The sequence below is a fragment of the Cydia pomonella genome, chromosome 10, assembly GCF_033807575.1.
Source record: "Cydia pomonella isolate Wapato2018A chromosome 10, ilCydPomo1, whole genome shotgun sequence".
Taxonomy (NCBI): Eukaryota; Metazoa; Arthropoda; class Insecta; order Lepidoptera; family Tortricidae; genus Cydia; species Cydia pomonella.
Genome location: NC_084712.1, coordinates 18224612 through 18246429, shown reverse-complemented (window position 1 = coordinate 18246429; position 21818 = coordinate 18224612). Strand labels below are relative to the sequence as shown.

Sequence of the window (21818 nt, the reverse complement as noted above, 5' to 3'; positions counted from 1 at the left end):
TCAATAATAAAACCATTAAATAAAATTCTATCAAATATTTTTCCAAACAACAGCAGATTCGTAACAGTCGTAACTAAAGAACAAACAACGGCGGTGCATTTTACTGCGTATTTTTAGACACCATATTATTTTAAAGTGCCTTTTTTCAAGTGACATTTTAGCATTTTTTTATAGCACATTTCAAAAAACTAGCATATTTTTGGCATATTTTAGAGATGAGTCTAGCATATTTTCAAAATCCGAGTTGGCAACACTGCTAGCGACTGCGAGTGCGAGCCCAACCCATGGTCGTTTGAGAGCTCGGAGCTCGCTTTGCGTTTGCGTAGCCTGCAATAACGCAAACGCATCTTGTTTCTTCTTCACATTCACATCAATATAAGCTCGTGTTTTATTTTTCAAATAATTTTTCTTTTGTGTTGATTTTAAACGTGTGTTCAGTCAGTGTTATTATGATTTTCGTTTAACAGCTTGCGGCGTAGAAAATTTAGTTTTGCGTCGCCGGTGTTATACAAGCAAGAATATGAATGACAATGGATGCATTCACTTGAATAATTTTAAGGCAGCCAAAGGATCTAATCCTTACAAAATAGTGCATGCATTTTTCGTGTCTTGCACCTCATTAGAAGCTAGAAGATACAAGGTAAGCGTTGAGAAGTGATTGGCGTTGTAAATCTCGCTTAGGTACATTGACATCTATAAGAACACTCATTTTGTTTTCAAGGCATTGACAAGGCTCAGAAAACAATTAAATGCTCTGAATTTTCAAGATTTAGCTATGTATTTTTAATAAAGAGTAATCAGCTGTTTAAATACTTATCAGCTGATTGGTAATCTTTGACCTCAAAACAGCTGATTGTGTTAGGCATTGTGTTTGTCGCGTGCGATGCGGCATGATGTGACTCAAACTTGCAATGAGATTTATAAGAATATTATTCATATAATCTTTGTTTTTTAATGTTAATATAACTTCTAGTAAACAGAGTAATAAGTTAGTAGTTAACATAAACTTGAAACAAAAGAAAAAACCTAGAAACAAAACGAAAGAGAATAAAAATGGGTTAAAATATCTATGCTTGACTATGTTTTTCTTTCAGGCCACATCATGTCTGTGTTTCACATGTGGCAAGCCTGGGCCCCGGATGCACTCTTGCCTTCATTGCATATTCTTTGCCTGCTATGCAGGCCACATCCAGGACCACTCAAAAACCAAAAAGCATTTTCTCTATGTTGATTTGAGTTATGGAAATATATTCTGTGCTCAATGCCAGGACTACATTTACGACAGAGAACTGGCTGAAATTGCTTTGAGTCATCGGCTAAAAGAAGCAAAGTAAGTAATCAGACTAATATCACTTAGATAGTAGGTATTATATCTACCTAGGCATATACAATATTATTCTGTTGCTAGTACAAATGAATTCATCTTCTGGTACATTATTAATTTACACATAACTACAAGATTCCTTAAGAGGCCACAGGAGTGGTGGTGGTGGTGATTTCTCCATACAAACATACTCAACTGTTTCCTCTGTGGTTTTTGAGGCTAGTGCAATGATTTTTTCAACAGATTATTAATACCTGTGTCTGACTGTTTTGCTTTTTTTGATATATTTGTTTCTTAAGGCGCTAGTGCACTTCAAATATTCACAAAAACGGCCTTATTTACTAGGCCGCAAAGAGAAGCGTGGTATTCAAAACTAACATCAATTAGCCTAAAAAGCAAAACGGATAATTTCATTACCATTTAGATTTCAAAATTTCATTACATTTGCTTAAGTTTTGGTGGAGGAAACAGTTGAGTATGAAACATAATTTTTTGAGATTTTTACACAGGATTTTTGCCTAACCTGGCATTGTCTTTATCACATTAGTTTTAGGGGCCGCTTCCATTAGTGAGACAGATATGCAAACTAGGGGTTGCTAGTTATAAAGGAATCAAAACAAGCCACTGCTTATGACAGCTGTGTGGGGCTATAAATTTGAGAAACCCTGCTCTAAATATGATAGCACCAAATCCTTATATCTTTATTTTCTAGATAACCTACATTAACCTTTGATATCAGCAGTCATGATGTAAATTCGGGCACTTATCTGATGTTTTTAAAGAGTTATCTTATCTAGGGTTTACTTTAATATTTTGATTAAATAATTGATCTTATGTAGCTAAAGTGCCAAGCTAATTTAGTACAAGGATGTTTCATTTAAAGCTGTACTAAAATTTTCATACTTTAAAATTATGAGGCCTAGCTTTGCTTATTGGTTTACAATGCCATATATGCCTGTCTTCTTCTTGGTTTACATTTTGTTTGTGACAGCCTAATCCTAAAGGAAGGGTCCGTTCTTAGCAAGCCAAGGTTCACACAACAATATCTGCTTTAGAACCGACCCACCAAAATGCTATAACAGCGCTTAATCCACACATCCCATCATCCAGCTCAATGTGCCTATAACATGTGTTTGTCTTGAAGGTCCCTAGGCATGGGCGCGCCGTTTATGCCATGGCTGCCGAATGCCAACGAGGCGACGGCGCTGAGGCGCCTTCGCAAGCGGCGACTCATCAGCCCTTCCACCACCATTGGGCTGCGGGGTTTGCAGAACCTGGGCTCCACCTGCTTCATGAACTGCATTGTGCAGGTCGGTTATATAATGTGTCTATTATAGTGTATAACTGAAACCAGATTTCTTGGAGAAACCAACCAAAATTTCGGCCAGACACTAGTTCTTAATGTTAAGATTTGGACAAGGCTCAACAGCCCCTCCTTCACCATCATCGGCCCTCCTCTTGGGACTCAGAACCTAGACTCCATCTGCTTTAAGAATTGATTTGTACAAGTAAGATTCATTTCATAAGCTTCATCAGTGTAGAAGTGGTCGTCCACTTACTCTTTTTTTACCCATATTAAATGTATCCCCAATTTGACCCCCCTAAGGGTCGCTAGGATTAGGGGCTAGGATTCCCGGAATCGGACTAGGATATACAATACTTTGTGGCTTATATCCTATTCTATTTCAAAAGCTATCTCTTAAGTATCTTTCTTCTTCAAATCTTCAGCTGCATTGCAGCATGAGGACAAACATCCAAACAAATAAAACATATAAACTTTATGTTATTTCATTCACCAATTTTCTAGTATTTACGAGTGACACACTCACATTGACAGTTATCTCTATGGCCTCATCTACCAATCTGCCGTCACGTCAGTCGAATTGAAACGTCAGTGCAGTAATTGTTGGAAGAAAAAAAGAGGCAGGATAAATTTTCCTACATAAGTTTATCAATTAACACATTATCTTTCTTAAAATACGATATTAATCCATGAAGTTGTACCTAAAGTGGAGGGCGCTCTCACGTTTTTTTGCCATACTAAATTGAATCTTATCCCCGAGCTAGAAAGGTGTTCGTACCAAACTTGAGAAAATGTATTCAATCCGCCTAGGTATACATTCGTGACACGCACACATTGAATCCTTCCGCCATTGCAGTGTCACAGCTGGTCGTCAGTTGCGCGGCTTCTGTCAAATTGTTCCTCTATGTATGAAACTATTTTGAACAACGAGAAAATATCAATTGGTTTTAGGATGGCATAGCCAATCATCGTTTACTTTAATTACCTGTTATAATTTACCTGGTATAATCATTAAAGTTAGAGGTACTAAACAATAAAGAAAAGGTGTTTATACATTTTATTGATAGTTATAATTGTTCTAATTTGTACCACAGCTGATTTACACATTTGTTACCTGTTATTGAAAAAAAAATACCTTAAGAGGCTGTCAATACCTAAAGCGCGCACACTGTCTATTTGTATCGGAGTAAATGAGATAGCACTGTCGCATGTTACTGGGCCTGGGCAAGGGAATATGTAATAAGAAAAATATTTAAATAAAAAAAAGTGGATTATTAGTGTAATATTTTACTCAATAGCTGTTTAGATATAAATGTTTTGAAATTGTGATTTTAATTGCAGACCCATAAGTCAAAACAATAAAAACATAAAATCGTTTAATTGTGATTTAAGACCAATCTTAGCAATTATTTTCTATCGAGCCGATTTCGTTCAATCATGTATCGAGTACAACTACGGTCTTTGAAATATAATTAATATGAACATACATATATTTTTCTTACTTTACTAAAACAAATAGTCTTTCTTAAAAAACTGTTTAAGTAACATCAATTTCAAGGACATTGGGTGTTGACAGCCTCTTAAAGGCTTTCGACCTTTTGTGTCTAGTCGAGACCCAAATAATGTATACTTGTATAGGATACATTTTACCTGGCCATGTTATAAAAAAAAGTATTTTTGCAAATAAATTTTTAGGCCAGGCAACGGATGATCAAAAAAGGAATAGACTAGAGGGAAATGCTTGAAACACAATTTTTTAAGGGTACCTAAACATATCAAAAGTCCCCGGCCGTGATCCCGGCAGGTCGATCTTGAAGCTTGATACCGAGCATGGCGCGCTCCAAGTGAAAAACCGCAAATATGGGATCTTCAAACCCCCTTCTTACCCCGGCTCAAGTACTGCAAACAAATTAGTACTGCAAGTAGTCCAAACAAAGCTACGAAGTTAAAATATGTGTTCCAAGCATTTCCCTCTATACCTTTTCGTTGTCTGACCTATTCAGTTTGCCAGTTCATTGATATCTTCAATTGTAAGAATTCACATATAGGTATCGTTAAAGTTTAAATTACAGTAATGACAAAGAAGCATCAATAACAGGAAACCATGTTATAAACAAGTTACAGGAATGAGAGGAAAACGTATCATTATCATGTCTAAATATACGTTTATTTACGTATATGTTACGAGCTATTATTTAGCTTAACTCGAGTCTTGTTTTTAAGTTTGTCTGCAATACTATATACCAAGCTGGTCTCGTAATTCAATCAGCGACCATTGGAATGGAATTCTGTACTCGTAACTCGTATTACGCCGTTGCCGTCTTTGGAATCGTCTCGATTATTAATTAAATGAGTATATTACAAAACAACCAAAGTCACTACCTATCTTTTTTTCGTATTTGAATTTAAATTGATGAAAGTGAAAAGAAAATTACAATGACTGAGCTGTAGAACCTCGCGAACCCCCAATAATAAACAAAAAAACCACATATACCTACCTAATACTTCAACAAGCTCTCAAAATTTCACGAGAATCCGTTGAGAACTGTGACCTGTGGAGAACAGCCGGACATCAAATGCAATTTTGCCCAAGCTGAAACGGACGCTTCGCGCTCGTTCGGTCAATAAGCTTATGTTTATTTTCAGGCCCTGATCCACACGCCTCTTCTCCGAGACTACTTCCTTGGCGAGAAGCACAAGTGTAAGTCCCAGGGCTCCGGAAAATGCTTGGTGTGTGAGGTCTCCAAACTGTTCCAGGTAAATATTCTTCACCGGATTTAGAGACTAAAATGTCTTACAAAGTTTTCAGAAATCGGTTTTGTTTATATTATAATGACAATTCTTGTGATTTTTTAGGGTTCCGTATCCAAAGGTAAAACGGGACCCTATTACTAAGACTCCGCTGTCCGTCCGTCCGTCCGTCTGTCACCAGGCTGTATCTCATGAACCGTGACAGTTGAAATTTTCACAGATGATGTATTTCTGTTGCCGCTATAACAACATATACTAATAAGTACGGAACCCTCGGTGGGCGAGTCCAACTCGTACTTGTCCGGTTTTTTGTATTCTTTCTCAGAAAAAACGCCTTTTGGCTGCGACGCTGCCAGTATTTGATTTGGTTAAAACATACCTACTGACAGACATTAAAGTAAAAAAATGCATATTTTATCTGTATATAAAAAAAACTACTTATTCGTTGTAATATTTTTTTTTCGCCTTGATGTAAAAAGAATTGTAATGTTTCGTCGTGTGCAGAAAAAACACAAACAATTTTGTTTTTGCCGAATTGGACCAAAATTTACGTTTCATGGGGCACTAGCTAATAGGTGTGACGTTTGCATATTGTCATCTGACTCAGACAAAATAATAATATATCACTTTGCGTTACCTGATTACCAACTGAATTTTACAGTCACCCACGTCATACCGCTGATCTTAGTTATTATCCATGACAGCAAATTGGAAGGCCTTCCGGCGCTTTGAGTTCAACTTCTTTTAGAGTGTACCTAATGTAAGTAAGGCCTTGTTTACATTGTATGAGAAGACATCAGTACTTGTATTGAACAAGACACTTTATGGAGTGATAAGCGTCAAATGGAGACCAAGGGCTTACCCGAAGGCCACGGAACGCACGCTCGGAGCGTGGCAACTGGAAGTGTTGAGATTTAATGGTAAAAATTTAGCTAAATATATATTATTTCAATTTTTCTGTTTGTATTTCAGGAGTTCTACTCGGGCGCGAAGACCCCGCTGACGCTGCACCGCCTGCTGCACCTGATCTGGACGCACGCGCGCCACCTGGCGGGCTACGAGCAGCAGGACGCGCACGAGTTCTTCATCGCCACCCTGGATGTACTGCACAGGTCACACTTTACAATCCAATGCACACAAGCTCAGGCTAAGTATAAAGTATAAATGACAACATAATTATACAAAGACCGAACATTATGGTCGTATGCGATTTGAGAACAACACAAATCGCCGACGATTTGAGAGTGAGAGATAGTTATTTTATTTTGTTTTTGTCAAAGATTTACTTTTCCATTTCCACGTTCTTCTTTTAGCTTTATCCCATTGTTCCTAATCAATTTTCTCCAGTTATATCTGTTCCGGATTGTCGTTGGATCTATATTTTTACTCTTTATTTTTATTCACGTTTCCAAGTTGCTCTTGCACGTTGCTCAACCGTGTTGTAGTTGCGAAGTTTGGTGGGCTCACACACCAGCTAAATACATATACATATTATAGTACTAAATGTACTAATGTTGTTAGTCATTTTAAACCTACCAATGTTTAAATAATTCACACTGCACCCTGGTTGGTAGTTAAGCAAATTTAGTCTTTTGTTCTTACAACCAGAAAATTATTTGTGACTTATGTTGAGAAGTGTCTGGCCTGGTCTGGCCATTATTTTGGATCCAAAATGTACATCCATTTTGGAATATCTTTTCGCCATGACTTATATGTTCTATTCCGATATTACTCGTTCTACTCGCCTTTTTCTTAATAGGAGAACTTCAACCATAATTTCGAATTTTCCAGACATTGCATGAACGGCGTCGAAGAGCACGCCGAAAAGAAAGAGAAAGAGAACGGGCGCTGCAACTGCATCATCGACCAGATCTTCACGGGCGGGCTGCAGAGCGACGTCGTGTGCACCTCCTGCTCCGGCGTGTCCACCACCATCGACCCCTTCTGGGACATCAGCCTCGACGTGGCCGGCCCCGGCTCGCTGCAGGCCTGTCTCGAGAGGTTCACCCGAGCCGAGCACCTCGGCTCCGGGGCCAAGATCAAGTGCTCGAACTGCCGAGCGTACCGCGAGTCGACGAAGCAGCTGACGCTCGAAACGCTGCCTATAGTGGCGAGTTTCCATCTAAAACGCTTCGAGCACTCCTCGCAGATCGACAGAAAGATCTCGACGTTCGTGTCGTTCCCGGCGGAGCTGGACATGACGCCGTTCATGTCGTCGCACCGGCGCGCGGCGGACGGCGGCGACAACAACAACGCGCCGGCGCCGGCGGGCCCGGGCGCCGACAACCGCTACTCGCTGTTCGCCGTCGTCAACCACCTGGGCTCGCTGGACGCCGGCCACTACACCGCCTACGTGCGCCAGATGAAGGGCAGCTGGTTCAAGTGCGACGACCACATGATCACCCGGGCCTCGCTCCGGGAGGTCCTAGATAGCGAAGGGTACGTACCGTTCATGGTCTTAGCTTTAGATATGTCCTTAAAACTTAACTACTTTTACAAGCTTTTATTTAAATTTCGATGTGTGTTTCTTTGTTCGGGTCAAATCTTCCACTTCCCATATTCGATTGAACTGAAACTTCACACACACATGTAAGTTAGATGTCAATGCAATATTATGATACCATGGAGCTGATCTGATGATGGACACAGGAGGAGACCATAGGAAGTCTGTGATAAAACAACGAAGCCTAGTTGTCTTCGTATTGAACGAAAAATAGTCAGCAAAAAATGCTTGTATCAAAAATTAAATTATTGACAAAACACTATTGAAAATCGATTTAAAAAAAATCGAATTGATTGTTACGTCATAGAATCGACGAACGAACTAACAAAAATAATGTTGAGCGTCCACATTGAAGGAATTTATTTTTAATTGTGTATTTTTTTTTATTCAACAGATATCTCCTCTTCTACCACAAGACTGTTCTGGAGTATGAATGTGAAAACGTATAAGTTAACGTATATATAATATTATCATGTGACCTACGGCCTTTGCTAAAAGTATTAAGTACCTATTTTTCCTATACAACTGTAAAATGAGAGTTATTTTTTCCACATTTATAAAAGTAAATATTGGCGTTCATATAGAAAATGTCTATATAACATGAATACTTAGTTAATAGTACAAAAAAAAAACACATAACCTAAGAAAATACGGCTTCATAAAACGGATTTTCTGTGAAGTGTCTAGTTACCATTTTTGGTATTTTATATCAATCTTAAATAATAAAATGAATAAGTGAAGAAATAAAACTAGTTTTCATGTTTTGTAAAGATTAAGCATGGGTGCTTAATACTATGGTAAAGTAGTGTACATGTGCTTGCACAAGGTGCAGGCTGCTTACGCCAGCGTATCACCAAGTGTTCTTGTGCCATCGTCAACTGTTACCTGACAATTCGTAACCAGTTTTGCAAAGACGATCCGGCTATGGTCAGTTAAGAGTACTGTTAATAGCTGGAGTTGCAGGATGATGGAGAATATTATGGGCAAGATACGTGCACCGTGTGCAAGTAAAATGTATGAGCGTGTCGGCAGTTAGGATATGCTTTGAATATAATTATACAAAAAGTATACTTTTAGGTGTGTTGTAATCTTTAAATAACGGACATGTATCAATAACATATGCCATTATAGTTATTGGACTTAAATCTATCTGTAATAATACCAACTGACTTCAAGTATGGATGTCTAAAATATCGAAATTTTGTTAGACGTAATTAATGGATGATGCCTAAAGGTAAAGTAAGGACACACCATTTCCTAATTCTATTGCACGCGAATTATATTGCTGTCTCGCTCGCGCAGTGGCATTGACCGACGGCATCATGGACGGGACAAATGGAGATAGGTAATGGTGAGTCAGTGTACGAAGTTCTTCTTACTGAGCAAGTACAGTCAAGTGTAAAAATATGGGTGTACACATCTTACTCAAAAATATGTCCCATAGCATCTTATTCCAGTGTAATAAGAGCGTAGTACCATATTTATGAGACGATTCTCTCGATACATATTATTGCAGCTGACTGTACCTTACTTTACAGATAATAGGGTTGTTTCCATCTACAAATCTTAGGACAGAATTGTATCCCAATAAATTCTTTTGGATTATAAGAACATGTTAAACTACTTTTAGGGGACCTGTAATGACCATATTTTTGTAAATATTGAATTTAAAATAGCTTTTGGCATACGTCACGTGACCAAACTTGAAACGTCATTGAAGATTCTGATGACGTCACAACTCTCGGATTGACACTGTTGACAGTTAGGCGATAAACAACAAATGACAAATGTCAGTTGACAGTTCGTATCTTCTACGTGCGTATGTAGTTGTGTCAAACCGTAAACTGTGACGTCACACCATTTTCAAAGAGCGTTTAGAGCGCGAAAGCATCTGTCAAAATATATTTTGTTAATTTAACATATTTAAAGCGGTTTTTAGTATAAAAGTTGAATTTTAGGGCAACTTTTAGTTAATATAGAACGTACTACAAGCGTTTCAAAAAATTGGAAACAACCCTATTGTTGGCAAATGTTATTGATGCGTCTGATTTATGAAAAGTCATGTTTCCTCGTGATATTAGTGGGTAGATGTTTGAAAAAATCTTCTCGTTCGATGTTTTCTGCGAAATGGTTCACGAATTTGTTAGTTTTAAGCTTTAAAGTATCCTCATAGAATTTGCGCATCTATGTACAGACCGAGAGGTTGGAAAGTGGAAATATAGTATGTGTCCTTACGCAAAAGGTTTTTTCATTAGTAAAAATGTCAATAAATTAAGGGCGCTAACCACGAAGAATCCCGTACGTTGTCACTATGTCCTAGCAAGCGTGCTAGATAGAGATAGGAACAGGAGGGAGCGGGATGTACGAAATTCTTCGTGCTTATAGTCTTTACTTCAGCATCTGACATCTTGATTAAAAAAAACTGTCAGAGCGTTGCCTTTTGACTGAGAACGATACAAATAATTATATTTTGTTCCGAGCCAAAGGCAAGAAAAATATTTTATTTTCATTATAATACTTTTATTTTAATTAACTTGCTTTGTATCCTTTGTCGCAAATTAAAATTATGATTTTAATTTTCTTAAAACCAAATTATTATTGATGGACGAAATGTATGGTACCTAGTTATCGCCGAATGTAAACTATTTTTAACCACTAACAATATATTTTACCGCTTTTTAAATGAACAAAATTTTAAACTACCTCGATGTTCGTCTCTGCATTTCACTCGATCCTTGTAATGTTATGTTATTTGTGAATATGCGTAGGATTATAGGTCCATAGGTACTTAGTTACTTACCTTGTTTACACATAGTGTTTAAAGCACACGTGCGTGATATTTAGATATTATACCTATTCAGACGGCTTTTTCGAGATTCCAGTACTAAACAAAATGCCACCGCCTCCATACAATCGAGTTACGGTCTCATTTTAAAACATTTTGAAATAACATGATAACATAAGCGCATTCAAATAACATTTGAGTGTATTGCAAAAAAAATGTACATAGTTAAGGACCTGTAACTAGTCAAACGTAAACTGATTCCATTGAGTTACGACAATAATATTACGCAAAACTCTGCGTAGTGGCGTCCCACTAGCACATTCCGAAGACCAGTAGCGAAACACGAAAATAGAAATTTAGTTAGTTTAGGCAGACCTCTCTATCACTCTTGCATATACGAATGATAAAGAGGCAGTTAACGAATTTTCGTCTTTCGTGGTAGACCTCTGTAAACAAACCGCTTTGATGTATTAATTTCATTGGGGAAAAAACTGTTTAAGTCATAGTATGTACAAAAACCTCGATGGTATACAATGTGTGGCAGTGCTGCTCTCTGGCGGCAGACCATTGCAGTAAGACCCCCACTACCCCCATTTCTATTTAAGTTAACATGACAATGTGTAAGCGTATGCTATAGACTTATATGTGTATGAATTGAATACAATACAATTTACATGGTTAATTTTCGTAACACAAATGAATCAGTTAACTTAAGACTAATCACTCAGTTAACTTAAGTTTGTTTGTTAGAAATTGTAATAAAAACAAATTATAGCTAAAACAAAACTTCTATTTGCTCAAATTTTTTTTTGTTTAACTATTTTTCGCAACTTGTTCATGTCAACTTTCATGTAATTTAAGCATTCGTTTTAAAATGAGAACGTAACTTCCATTGTATAGGAGCGGTTTTTTGGCGGCGGGTTCACGTGACTCGAAACAGAAACTAGAACTCGCGACTGAATCACTAGCCCATCGCTATGGCAACTGAACTACCGAGACTCCATTCCATGACAGCGATATTTCTACCAATATGCGCCTTATTAGCAAGGCCTTCTTGAGGCTCGCCCAAGACAGTGATTTTTTCATTGATTCCTAAGTTTTGTGGCATCGTTTGCAGATAATTCTGCTTGAAGTACGTTTCTCACTCAACGGGCAACGTGTCGCGCCGCGTCGAAGCGCATATTCAATGTGTGTGTACATTATGTATGGCAGACGCGATGGAATCCGTCCGGAGCAGTCCGCGTCCGCGAGGAGCCGACCGGCCGTACAAATTTGAAAATCCGACACGGCCCGACTCCGCCCGTTCGGTGGGAATCGTACTTAATACAATTTTAATTATATATCTGAAAAATATGTGCTAAAAATGTCTTGTATCACGTTCGTGTGTATTAAACAATAATTGGTTTGGTTTAAGTAATTAGTAAACCTTTGACTGAACTGACATTAGCTTAATGTGATATTTAATATTTATGACTTGTATTAAGATATAGTTAGCAGTACGGTAACATTTCCGAAAAGTAGGTTTCTTTGAGTTTAATATTTTAATGATTGGACATAAAAAAAAACACGTCGATGTATATCAAGCTTGCTTAAATATAGGAAAAATTATATGTATAACACATTGAGTATTTTCTAACTTGGGTAAATATCGAATGAATGTACCTACCAAATTTTGAGGACTTGAGCAATTTTGATATGCGTCGATATGAATGGTGAAGGGTATTTTTTCTATAAGACATGCCCTGTTTTATTCAGACTTCTAAAGTCTGACGTGTATTATCTAATTACCTCAAATCGATATGAACATGATGACAGTGAGGCCATTTTGGATCAAACTGTGTGGAGATCGTTTTATAAACTCCTATAATCTTTCATCACATCTGCTCGTAAAAGGTGATATTACATGTTGGCTAGGCGATGCGGTTCGTAAATTCTAGATTTAGTTTTTCTCTTTTTTCCTCACAAGTGTGATGAATATCACTGTGTGTGACACGGGCGGTACAGGAATTACGAACTCGTGTTAATTTTATTTTATATTTCGATTCACACTCGTTCGTAGATTCTTGTTTACCGCCCTTATACACAATGTAGTATTTCAACTCAATTTATTTAGAAACAGGCTTTAGCGTGTGTTAACCCTTTTCCAGGCTGCACCAATCTACAAGGTTTTCCCAAAAAATCCAAATATATTCCAATTAATCCAGCTTTGATGATTCATTTGAAGACAAGTAACGTTTCCTGAGTGTAATCTAATTTGAACCTTAAATAGGAATGCTAAAGTTGAAATTCGAATGGCGTGTATGTGGTCGATAAATCGTACTGTGCCTGGAAAAGGGTTAAGTTAAAGGCGTTTATAAAACGAACCTGTGCAGTTTAGATCAGCTTTGCCAATTAGATTTGATACGTCAAGATCTGCCAAAACACAATGTGTTACTGCGCTTGCTTTACCCCGTTTGTCTCTGTGTTCATTGTTCCTCATAGGCATAGATATTAGAAAACAAGGGATGTGTCAACCCAATTTACATCGTATCTTACGGCATTTTTAGGTAGGTATGTATATGCGCGTGCTTAAATACCTATAAGTTCATAAAGTTAATAAAACATTAAAGTTACCGGACCGCGACATTGGCCCGGTCAGCGTATCTCTTTCTCGCTCTCACTTATAGCCCTGTCCTCGACGGACGTACGACGGACCACCTTCCTCTCGATCGAGCAGGCCTCGAACTGGACCAAGGTCGCGGTCCGGTACGCATGTATATTACACATGATTGTGATTAGGAAGTTTTCAGCTAATCATTTCATTTAAGAATTAGAGACTCGAACCACATCTATCAAACTCTGTCTCTTTTATTCTGATATCTTTGTCCCCCCCTCCATCTACTTTATTTTAGCACTTGCAAGTATTGCTTTATCAACCAATTTTATTGCATTTAATTACATAAGCGGTTCTAATAAGAGCCTAATTTAGAAGTATCTTGGGAAGCCATACTAGGAAATATGATAGATATGTAAAATATGAAAAACAAAAAAATAACCACTATAAGTATATCTAGTTAAGTCTTGAATATGTATTGGACTCTGACGGGGCTACGGCCAGTTCCTTCTTATCTAGGTATGCAAATAGGACACATGTACGCAATATTTTGAAGGTCCCGAAATCACCCCTCAAATGTGATATATTTGCGCATCTATGAATGTAATTCTAAAATATATAATGTATGGGACATTAACCTTGTTAAAGTACGCATTTATTATCTAGACAGTCGCCATCCGATGTATCAGGAGCGGCTAAGCGGTAAATATCTGAACACGAACTCTAACGCCCTGACAATAGAAGCATGTTCAGAAATTGGTAAGCGCCTTGGCCGCTCCGATATATCTGATGGCGATTGTACAACAAATAAACCTGTACTGTCATAATCATAACTTTGTATATAGATTACTGGGTTAGTTCCAGGTATAGGAAGAGGGGATAATAATGTCGGGCGGTTACCACTGGTAACACCACCACCACAGACCACATACGTGCCAATAGAATTTCAACTTTAGCAACCCGAGTTAAGGTTCAAATTCGATTGCACTTTCAGGAAATGTGACTTTGTCTTAGATGAATCATCCAATCTCGATTAATTGGAATATATGTATTTGGTTTTCGTGGGAAACCCTTGTGGATAGGTGCGACCTGGAAAAGTGTTGTCGGCAGATAATTAGCCCTATCCTACTACCTATTTCGGGATTCTCAATATTGGGTATATGATTTGATTAGATTCATGAACAAACTTTAACATGTACTTCGGACTTGTGTAGTCAAGCTCTGCTAGCCCCTAATCCTTACTTCTTTCGACAAATAAACATTACAGGTACTATAGCGACAAATTCTCCTCAACTAGCTTTTAAGCAGAATGTCTTAATGTAAAATGATTTTGATGTTAAAAATACATGTTCCGATGATTGAAATCTAAATGTGCGTTACAATTGTTGTTAAAATGAATGTTCAAATGATCCAGATAAAGTAATTTCTGCTGTTCAATGTCATACATCCGTCGACTATCATTATGGAAATAAATACTTTAATGAAAATGACATCTAATTTTCTTTATGACCTTCAGTACCCCTAGTGTAAATAAATTCGATTTCGAAACGTGACGTACGCGTTTGCGTTAAGTCTCATTTTGTATGGGTTTTTGAACAGCGCGCCAAGCGGGACGTTTTGGAAAGTCAATAATCTCATACAAAATGACACTTAACGCAAACGCGTACGTCACGTTTCGCTGTCGAAAATATTTACACTAGGGGTACAGTTATGCCATTAACTAACCAAAGTTATAAGGACTAAGCTAGGTAACAAAATATAAATGTTAACGAGTCTTTGAGTAGTAGGTAGCTAAGCAGACGAAGTACAGTCAAGGTATTAAATATCGACACAAATACGTACACACTACTTCAATACATGAGCAACAAGGTCGTGTATACATATTTTTGGCACTTTGTCCGTGTCGATATTTAATTGACTACTCGAAAGCACACGTTCCTAATAATACAAGTGTTAACTTATTGATTATATAACATATTAGGTAATGATGTGCGATTTTATACACAGCGTATGTGTAAGGCCTGAGTGGACGCTCGAAGCGGGGCGTGCAGCGTGCACTAAGGTCGCTCCTATACGCTTGCATTAAATTTGTTTAAGGCCCTGGTCAACAACAAACACCGTAGGTCGCGTCCGGCGTGTGAGAGAGGCCACTATACTTAGTGCATTTCCATAGTAAGCATTCGCACGTCACGTACAGCGTCACGCCGGACGCGACCACCTACGGCGTTTATTGCAGACCAGGGCCTTACATGCCCGCCGTACGCCCACCCGCTGCACGCCCTACCCACTACCTTGCTTTTGGTAACTGTAGTTAACTAGTTACCAGCTGTCACCCTTATTTTATTATAATAATAGAGGTCACTGAAAGATATTATTAAGCATGTGAGTGGTTATTCGACTATCCACTCGGGCCATATACGTCTTTATGTGAACCATAGGTTTCCTTTGGTAGAATTATGGGTTATTCCCACTAGTTACCACTAAGTTGTTACCAGCGGTAACTACTGGGATTTTTTTCCCAGTAGTTATCACCTCAGCTTAGTGGTAAATACTGGAAAACAAATTTCCAGTCGTACCACTGGTAACAACAACTTGGTGGAAACTAGTTGGAATAACTCGAATTAAGTGGAGCCACCCGCTACACACCATAATTGTAAAAAAAAAAAAACACCGCTACACGGCGCCATGTTTTGGGGTAACTGAATTGTCAAACGTCCACTTTAAACATCCAGTTCTACGGCATAATGTAGAGATGTACATTCCTCTAATCCGAATCACGGATTTGTCTTGAACTTTATCCTTCTCATACAATTAATGAATCTCTGGCTACTGCACAACAAACCAACCATACCAAACCATTTGTCTGGTCTGGCTAGGGGGCGCCATAAGCTTTCAGTAAGAAATGCATATATATACCTACTTGGAAAAATTCGGCCTATGCCACCGTGACCCCGGTGGCCGACTGGCTCAGGCACCTGCCGCGATAGCAAAGGACGTTGGCTCGATTCCAGCACTGGAGGCCTTGGTCACTTCTTCTTAGTATATGTATTTCAGTTTTAATCTCTTGTATACAAACAATTTTTGGATAGATTCCCATTTATCCCCTCTACACGTGACCGCTACCATACATGAGGTGGGGAAAAATGGGAATGATTTATATGAAAACACCTATTCCCATCTGCGCCCGGCTGGGGCAAATGGGAATACACCAAAAACGGTCATGTATCCTATACGGTCCTACAGAGTTGCAAAGAGGAGTCAAATGAAACCATATGAAGGATTAAAATACGTTTATTTCTTAAAATTTGTCAATATTCAGACAAGTGTCTTGGTACAACCATCCGGAAGAAGCTTCCCGAGTTATAGTATGCAATATACACAACAAAATTAATTATATACCAGCATACACTAAATACATTACTTTAGACACGAAAGTATTATTGGCATTTTAAATGCCTTATATCATACGCTAGTTGCGAACTTAATCTACCTTTAGCTCTTATATATGTTTATACATATTTATACATGCTTAAGTGTGGCTATAGGTCTATCAACTTTTTCTTCTGTTTATGCAAAGTTTCTATCTTTCTGACAACTGTATAAAACTTGTTTTACTGGATTAGAAATCCACCAACCTTCAAGTTTTATTAGTATGAGTTCTTTCCAAGAAACGTCACAATAATCACTCACAGAATAAGTTGATAGGCCCCTATATTCTTCATAGCTACGTGTTACGGTCAAAGCGTTGATAACAAGCACAGAGTCCTTTCTCATGTTTTTTCAGTCATTTGCCTCCTTAAAAGGACTTTCCGATTAAATTGTCCCAGCGAAAATCGACTTAAAGCTGATGTTGCATAAGTCGATTTTGCTATATTATGACCCGCGCACAATTTATTTCCCAAACATTTGAGAGATTAGCGTCGCATTGATATACCTTAGAGAAGGTAAGCGACATTGGTCGATAATTTTAATTTTCGTGACATTTTAAGAATAAGGATCGCGTAGGTATAACATAGTTTGATTTCAGGCCATTATGGCTATTCGGTAAAGTGCTTACTGCAGGAAAGCGAAGTAAAATTACTTTAAAGCGTGTATGTGTATCGAGGCATAACTCAACCCAAATTACCAGAACAAAAGATTCACATACCCAAGGGTAGTCTGCCAAGCTTAGCGACTTAGTTAACCGCTATTAATATTCGCGGGTTAAGGTGGATGAAGCTCTTAGTTCCACTTGCACCATCCAGGTTAGCCACTAACTCGGAGATACTGGTAACACAGGGTTAAACTGAACCGTTAACTCCGGGTTTAACCGGTTAACCCCGAGTTATTGCCTGACTCAGGATGGGGCAAGTGACCCCTAGCCGTCATATATGACGGAGGTTAACATTTTAGCTGGGCTAAAAATTTAAAGATACTTTTACTCCCCGGTAACAATACGATTTCATAATATTAATTACCTATTTAATAAGGAGTAATTTGCAATTAAATTGTTATTATTGCGATATTTACACGTTGGTGAAATTCCTACAAATAGCCCTGAAACTATCACTATGTTCAAACTCAATCCGATAAATGAGATAATCCGTAAAAACGGAGTCAAATAGCGAACAACCCGCGAACAATTAGCGAAAAACGACAAAACCATGCACCTACCGACCTACTATTTATACAAAACGAGACGGGACCAAAAACGGAATCACGCCAAATAAGCCTCTCACATAATTCACATATTTAAATGCTAAAATAATCTTTCATCATTCAATCCCGCCTATACACCTAAGCTAAATAAAATATTCTACAGCTAACATTACTTTAAAATGTTGACAGCATTCGCACGAACGTAAGTGCAATACATACTAAATCACAAGTTCTTCAAGCCGTCTTACCATTTATTCGAAATTTTGATAGTTGATGGCATTTCGCCCATCGCATAAAGCGCCGTTTTGAGATACTATTTTCTTTTGATACGTTAGGAGTGCATAACATACTTATAACACTCCCGAAGAAATGTTGCCCTGTGCCAAAATTGAAGGCGTTAAGGCTCTTTCAAATACTTGAAATAGAAAAGTCAATTTGAAACCTAATTGTGTGTATGACTCATTCCAATCAAGCGTGAAAAAAGTTAAATACTTAAGTAATAATAGATTTATATTTCGGGAACCGATTTCGGATTAAGTCACCGATCGCCTAATTAATATTCGATCGTATAATTTCAACAAATACGTCATTATCATCAATGTAATCTGGTAAGCCGGCCATATTTTGTAACTAATTTGATCGACGTCATTCATATACATATATGAAATTAAAATATATCTATACCATTTCACAGTAGGTATTGTTAGGTTAGGTGTGAAAAATAAAGAAAATATCTGTTACACAACGTCATAACCCAGTTCTCTTACATTATATGAAGATTGAACTTATGTGGATGTATGCTACTATTTTATCAACTGCCTGTTGCCACACATATATGTATACCCGGACATTCATTTATACCCATGGCCCATTGTTATTATACTTGACAATAATAAAAATGTTTTATGTATAAGAATATCTTATTCTTATTAACCAGTGTTAAGCTTAATATGTACTATGGAGTTGGTGTATCGGTTACAGTGAACTAGCTTTGAGATTATTCTCTGTTGCAATAATTTAACACAAAACATCAAAGTTAATAATTCAAATAAAGTGCTCTTTTCAGCAGAAACTGTGCATATTTCAAGGTACTATCATTTTGTATTTTATTGGAAAGATTGATTCTTATGATAGCGTTCAGCGGGTTTTAAGGTGTGTGCACACCGGATGCGTGTGCATACTCGTGCACGTAGTAATATACAGATCCCTACGAGCGACGGCACACCGCTTGCGTGACGTGTGCGTGCACGGCTCCAACATTTTCGCGCACGCGCATGTGCACGTATACGCAGACGTAGCCGATGTGCTCTGGTCTTTAACTTTGTTTAACGGAGTTCTATATATGATTACTTATTTCGCTAATACATATTTAAAAATAGAACAGCATTTTTCTTGTACCTATCTACATTGCTTTAGGAGGCTCAGTTTATATAGAAATTGTATTATTCTGAAAGTGACGTACAGACAAATAAAAGATAGAACCTTAAAATACCTATTTAATTGCATTACGTGGCAAAATAAAGGAACTATTTATTTGATTGCGTAACTTTACATAAACTATATACCTACTAATACCTGAATATTAATATACACTTTAAAATACGACAAATTATACAAATATAATAAGTATTGAAGAAAATTCCGGCATTTGCAATCATGCATAGGTTAATAATGCGAGAAATTCGAGATATAAATATTTCAAGCATATTTCCTTTGAAGCCCAGCGTTCTTTTGAAAGTTCTAGCTTTAGAAAGTAATAGTATCAACAAAGATAAGGCGTCCTACACACAGAATTAGATGGGACACCATCAGTTTTGCTTTGGCAATGCGTAATTTTAGTGACATGGTCACAACACCCAACATGAACCAAACTTCAAGCAATAACATTCTATATGAAGTACGTCCAACCTTTGTGGTGGCACCGGCTTAGAGCACAGCTACAATTGCTAGAATTTTCTTTTTAATTATCCACCTATCTATAAAATTATTTTGCCTGTTCACGATCAAATTACTGGCAAAAATCTTGCTACTATTAAGACTACAATATACGTTTTTAACTGTTCTGTGTAGCGAAATAAAGATATATAATTTAAAATATAACGATTGTATTATTTACGAACATAGAAATAATCAAAATATTTCAATAAATTTTTTGACAGTACCACTCAACTTAATCAAAGCAAACTGTACTGTATAATATCTATCCGTTAGATCAGGACACAATGTCTTAAATCACACCACTCAGTAGTGAAAGGCCAACGTCTACGATTCCCGACTTAAAATTTTGCATAGTTGGAACTTCAGACATGTCAGATGTACTGTTCTGCTACCACTGTCTAAGATTCAGAGGCCATACACGAATAGGCGAGTCCACACAGAGCGAGCTCACGCGCGAGGCAATTTCCTCGTGCGCAAAACGGCACTGTAGGCGTGCCTCGGCCGAAGCGGCACGCGCGTTTCCCGCCGAGGCACGTCTACAGTGGCCGTTTTGTGCGCGAGGAAATTGCCACGCGCGTATGCTCGCTCTGTGTGGACCCGCCTAATGATCGAAGATAAATAATATGTTACTTTATAGATTTGCTATATGCAAATGAATCAGCCATTTTATTGCTAAATTGCTTCGTTGGTTATTATAATTTGAGACATCAAAAATATTTCTATTGCTTTAATTTTATTCCTAAATCTTACATCGAAAGGGTTGATAGGGTAAAAATACAATGGCCGATTTAAGGCGATTCCAAATTCATGACTTAGGTTATTACTTTATTGTAATAATCAAATTCTTTACAAGAATTAATTTTTACAAACTTCAACTGGGGAATATTAATATTACGCAATTGTAAATTTATCTAGAAAGGGAAAAACTCGAAAACGCTTTTTATAAAAATGTTGTACTCGCGTGCCAAATTCATTGATTATGTTAAACAATTTTATTAATGATTTTTGAAGATTATCACTTCGTTAATTTCATCGATCGTTTCTGTCGATACGTAGTCACGCGAAGAAGGCTCGGATACACACAAATAACTAAACCCTAAGTTTCCATTCAACCACACTTTTAGGACATAAAAAATTAAATTAGCACTTAAAATATTCGATCGATTAAATAAAAATGTTATTCCGTCTACAAATGAGTTTCTATTAATTTAAGTAGTTCCTAATCAAATAAGCAACAATGATCGGTTACACATTTATTTCTAACTAAACTTATCCATAAATTATAATAAATCATTGCACTTAGTACTTTAATTTTAAAATGTTTAAGCCAGCTTCAGAAATATGAGAATATAATTTAGAAGCCCGGCCTCCCGCCGGTTGCATATTTTTGAAGCTGACTACACATAGTCACTGCAAGCGTATAATTAAAAAAAGTCAAATCGACGTTTACAACTGTCAAACTATGCACTCGAGTCCAGAACTATAAAAAACAAACGAAAAAGACATCCGTAGATCATACTACTGCATTACTTACGCGTAAACTAAAATCACTCTCAACACTGTCCACGGCGTTCCCTCGTCGGTTATGCATATCGAAATTCCAGATTTAAATTACCCTATCACCTTATTATTGCCACCGTACCGGGTCGAACCACGTGCCATTCCGACGGTCCCGAGCGGTCGGCACTTCACCGCGGAGCTTACTTCTGAGGATTGTACTGCGAGACTGGCGAACTCTAGTTCGAGATAATTCTCAATTCTGGCTCTATTAAAGCCGCGCCTCGCCGTTTAAATTTGACGCAAAATAGTGTGGAAGTAATAAAGGCGAGGTTCCTAAGAAACGTTTTCACAAGGTTAAGGCTCGTGTAGGGCCCGCCCGGCGCGCCGCAGCCCTCCGCTCACCGCGCCGCGCGTCAATACGCGCGCCGCTCCTCCGCCTCCGACACCTGCAACAATTAACCATTCATACTAAACTTATCTTAC

General features: G+C 37.8%; 2 protein-coding genes across 3 annotated transcripts in view; one reads left to right on the top strand and one right to left on the bottom strand.

Annotated features, from left to right (window-relative positions):
* The first annotated feature begins 261 nt into the window (after positions 1-261).
* LOC133522312 (ubiquitin carboxyl-terminal hydrolase nonstop) lies at positions 262-14749 on the top strand. Its single transcript, XM_061857610.1, has 7 exons — positions 262-640; positions 1095-1330; positions 2469-2634; positions 5274-5384; positions 6351-6490; positions 7170-7817; positions 8276-14749. Exons 1-7 carry the CDS (start codon positions 521-523, stop codon positions 8328-8330), a joined length of 1476 nt encoding a protein of 491 aa, XP_061713594.1. The 5' UTR covers positions 262-520; the 3' UTR covers positions 8331-14749.
* Positions 14750-16534: 1785 nt separating this feature from the next.
* Positions 16535-21818, bottom strand: part of LOC133522318 (forkhead box protein K1) — a 112334-nt gene continuing 107050 nt past the window's right edge. For both annotated transcript variants that reach the window (XM_061857623.1, XM_061857624.1), the window contains exon 11: positions 16535-21781. In XM_061857623.1, coding sequence (XP_061713607.1) covers positions 21749-21781 — 33 coding nt within the window. In that variant the 3' untranslated portion in view covers positions 16535-21748. The remainder of the gene's footprint in view (positions 21782-21818) is intronic.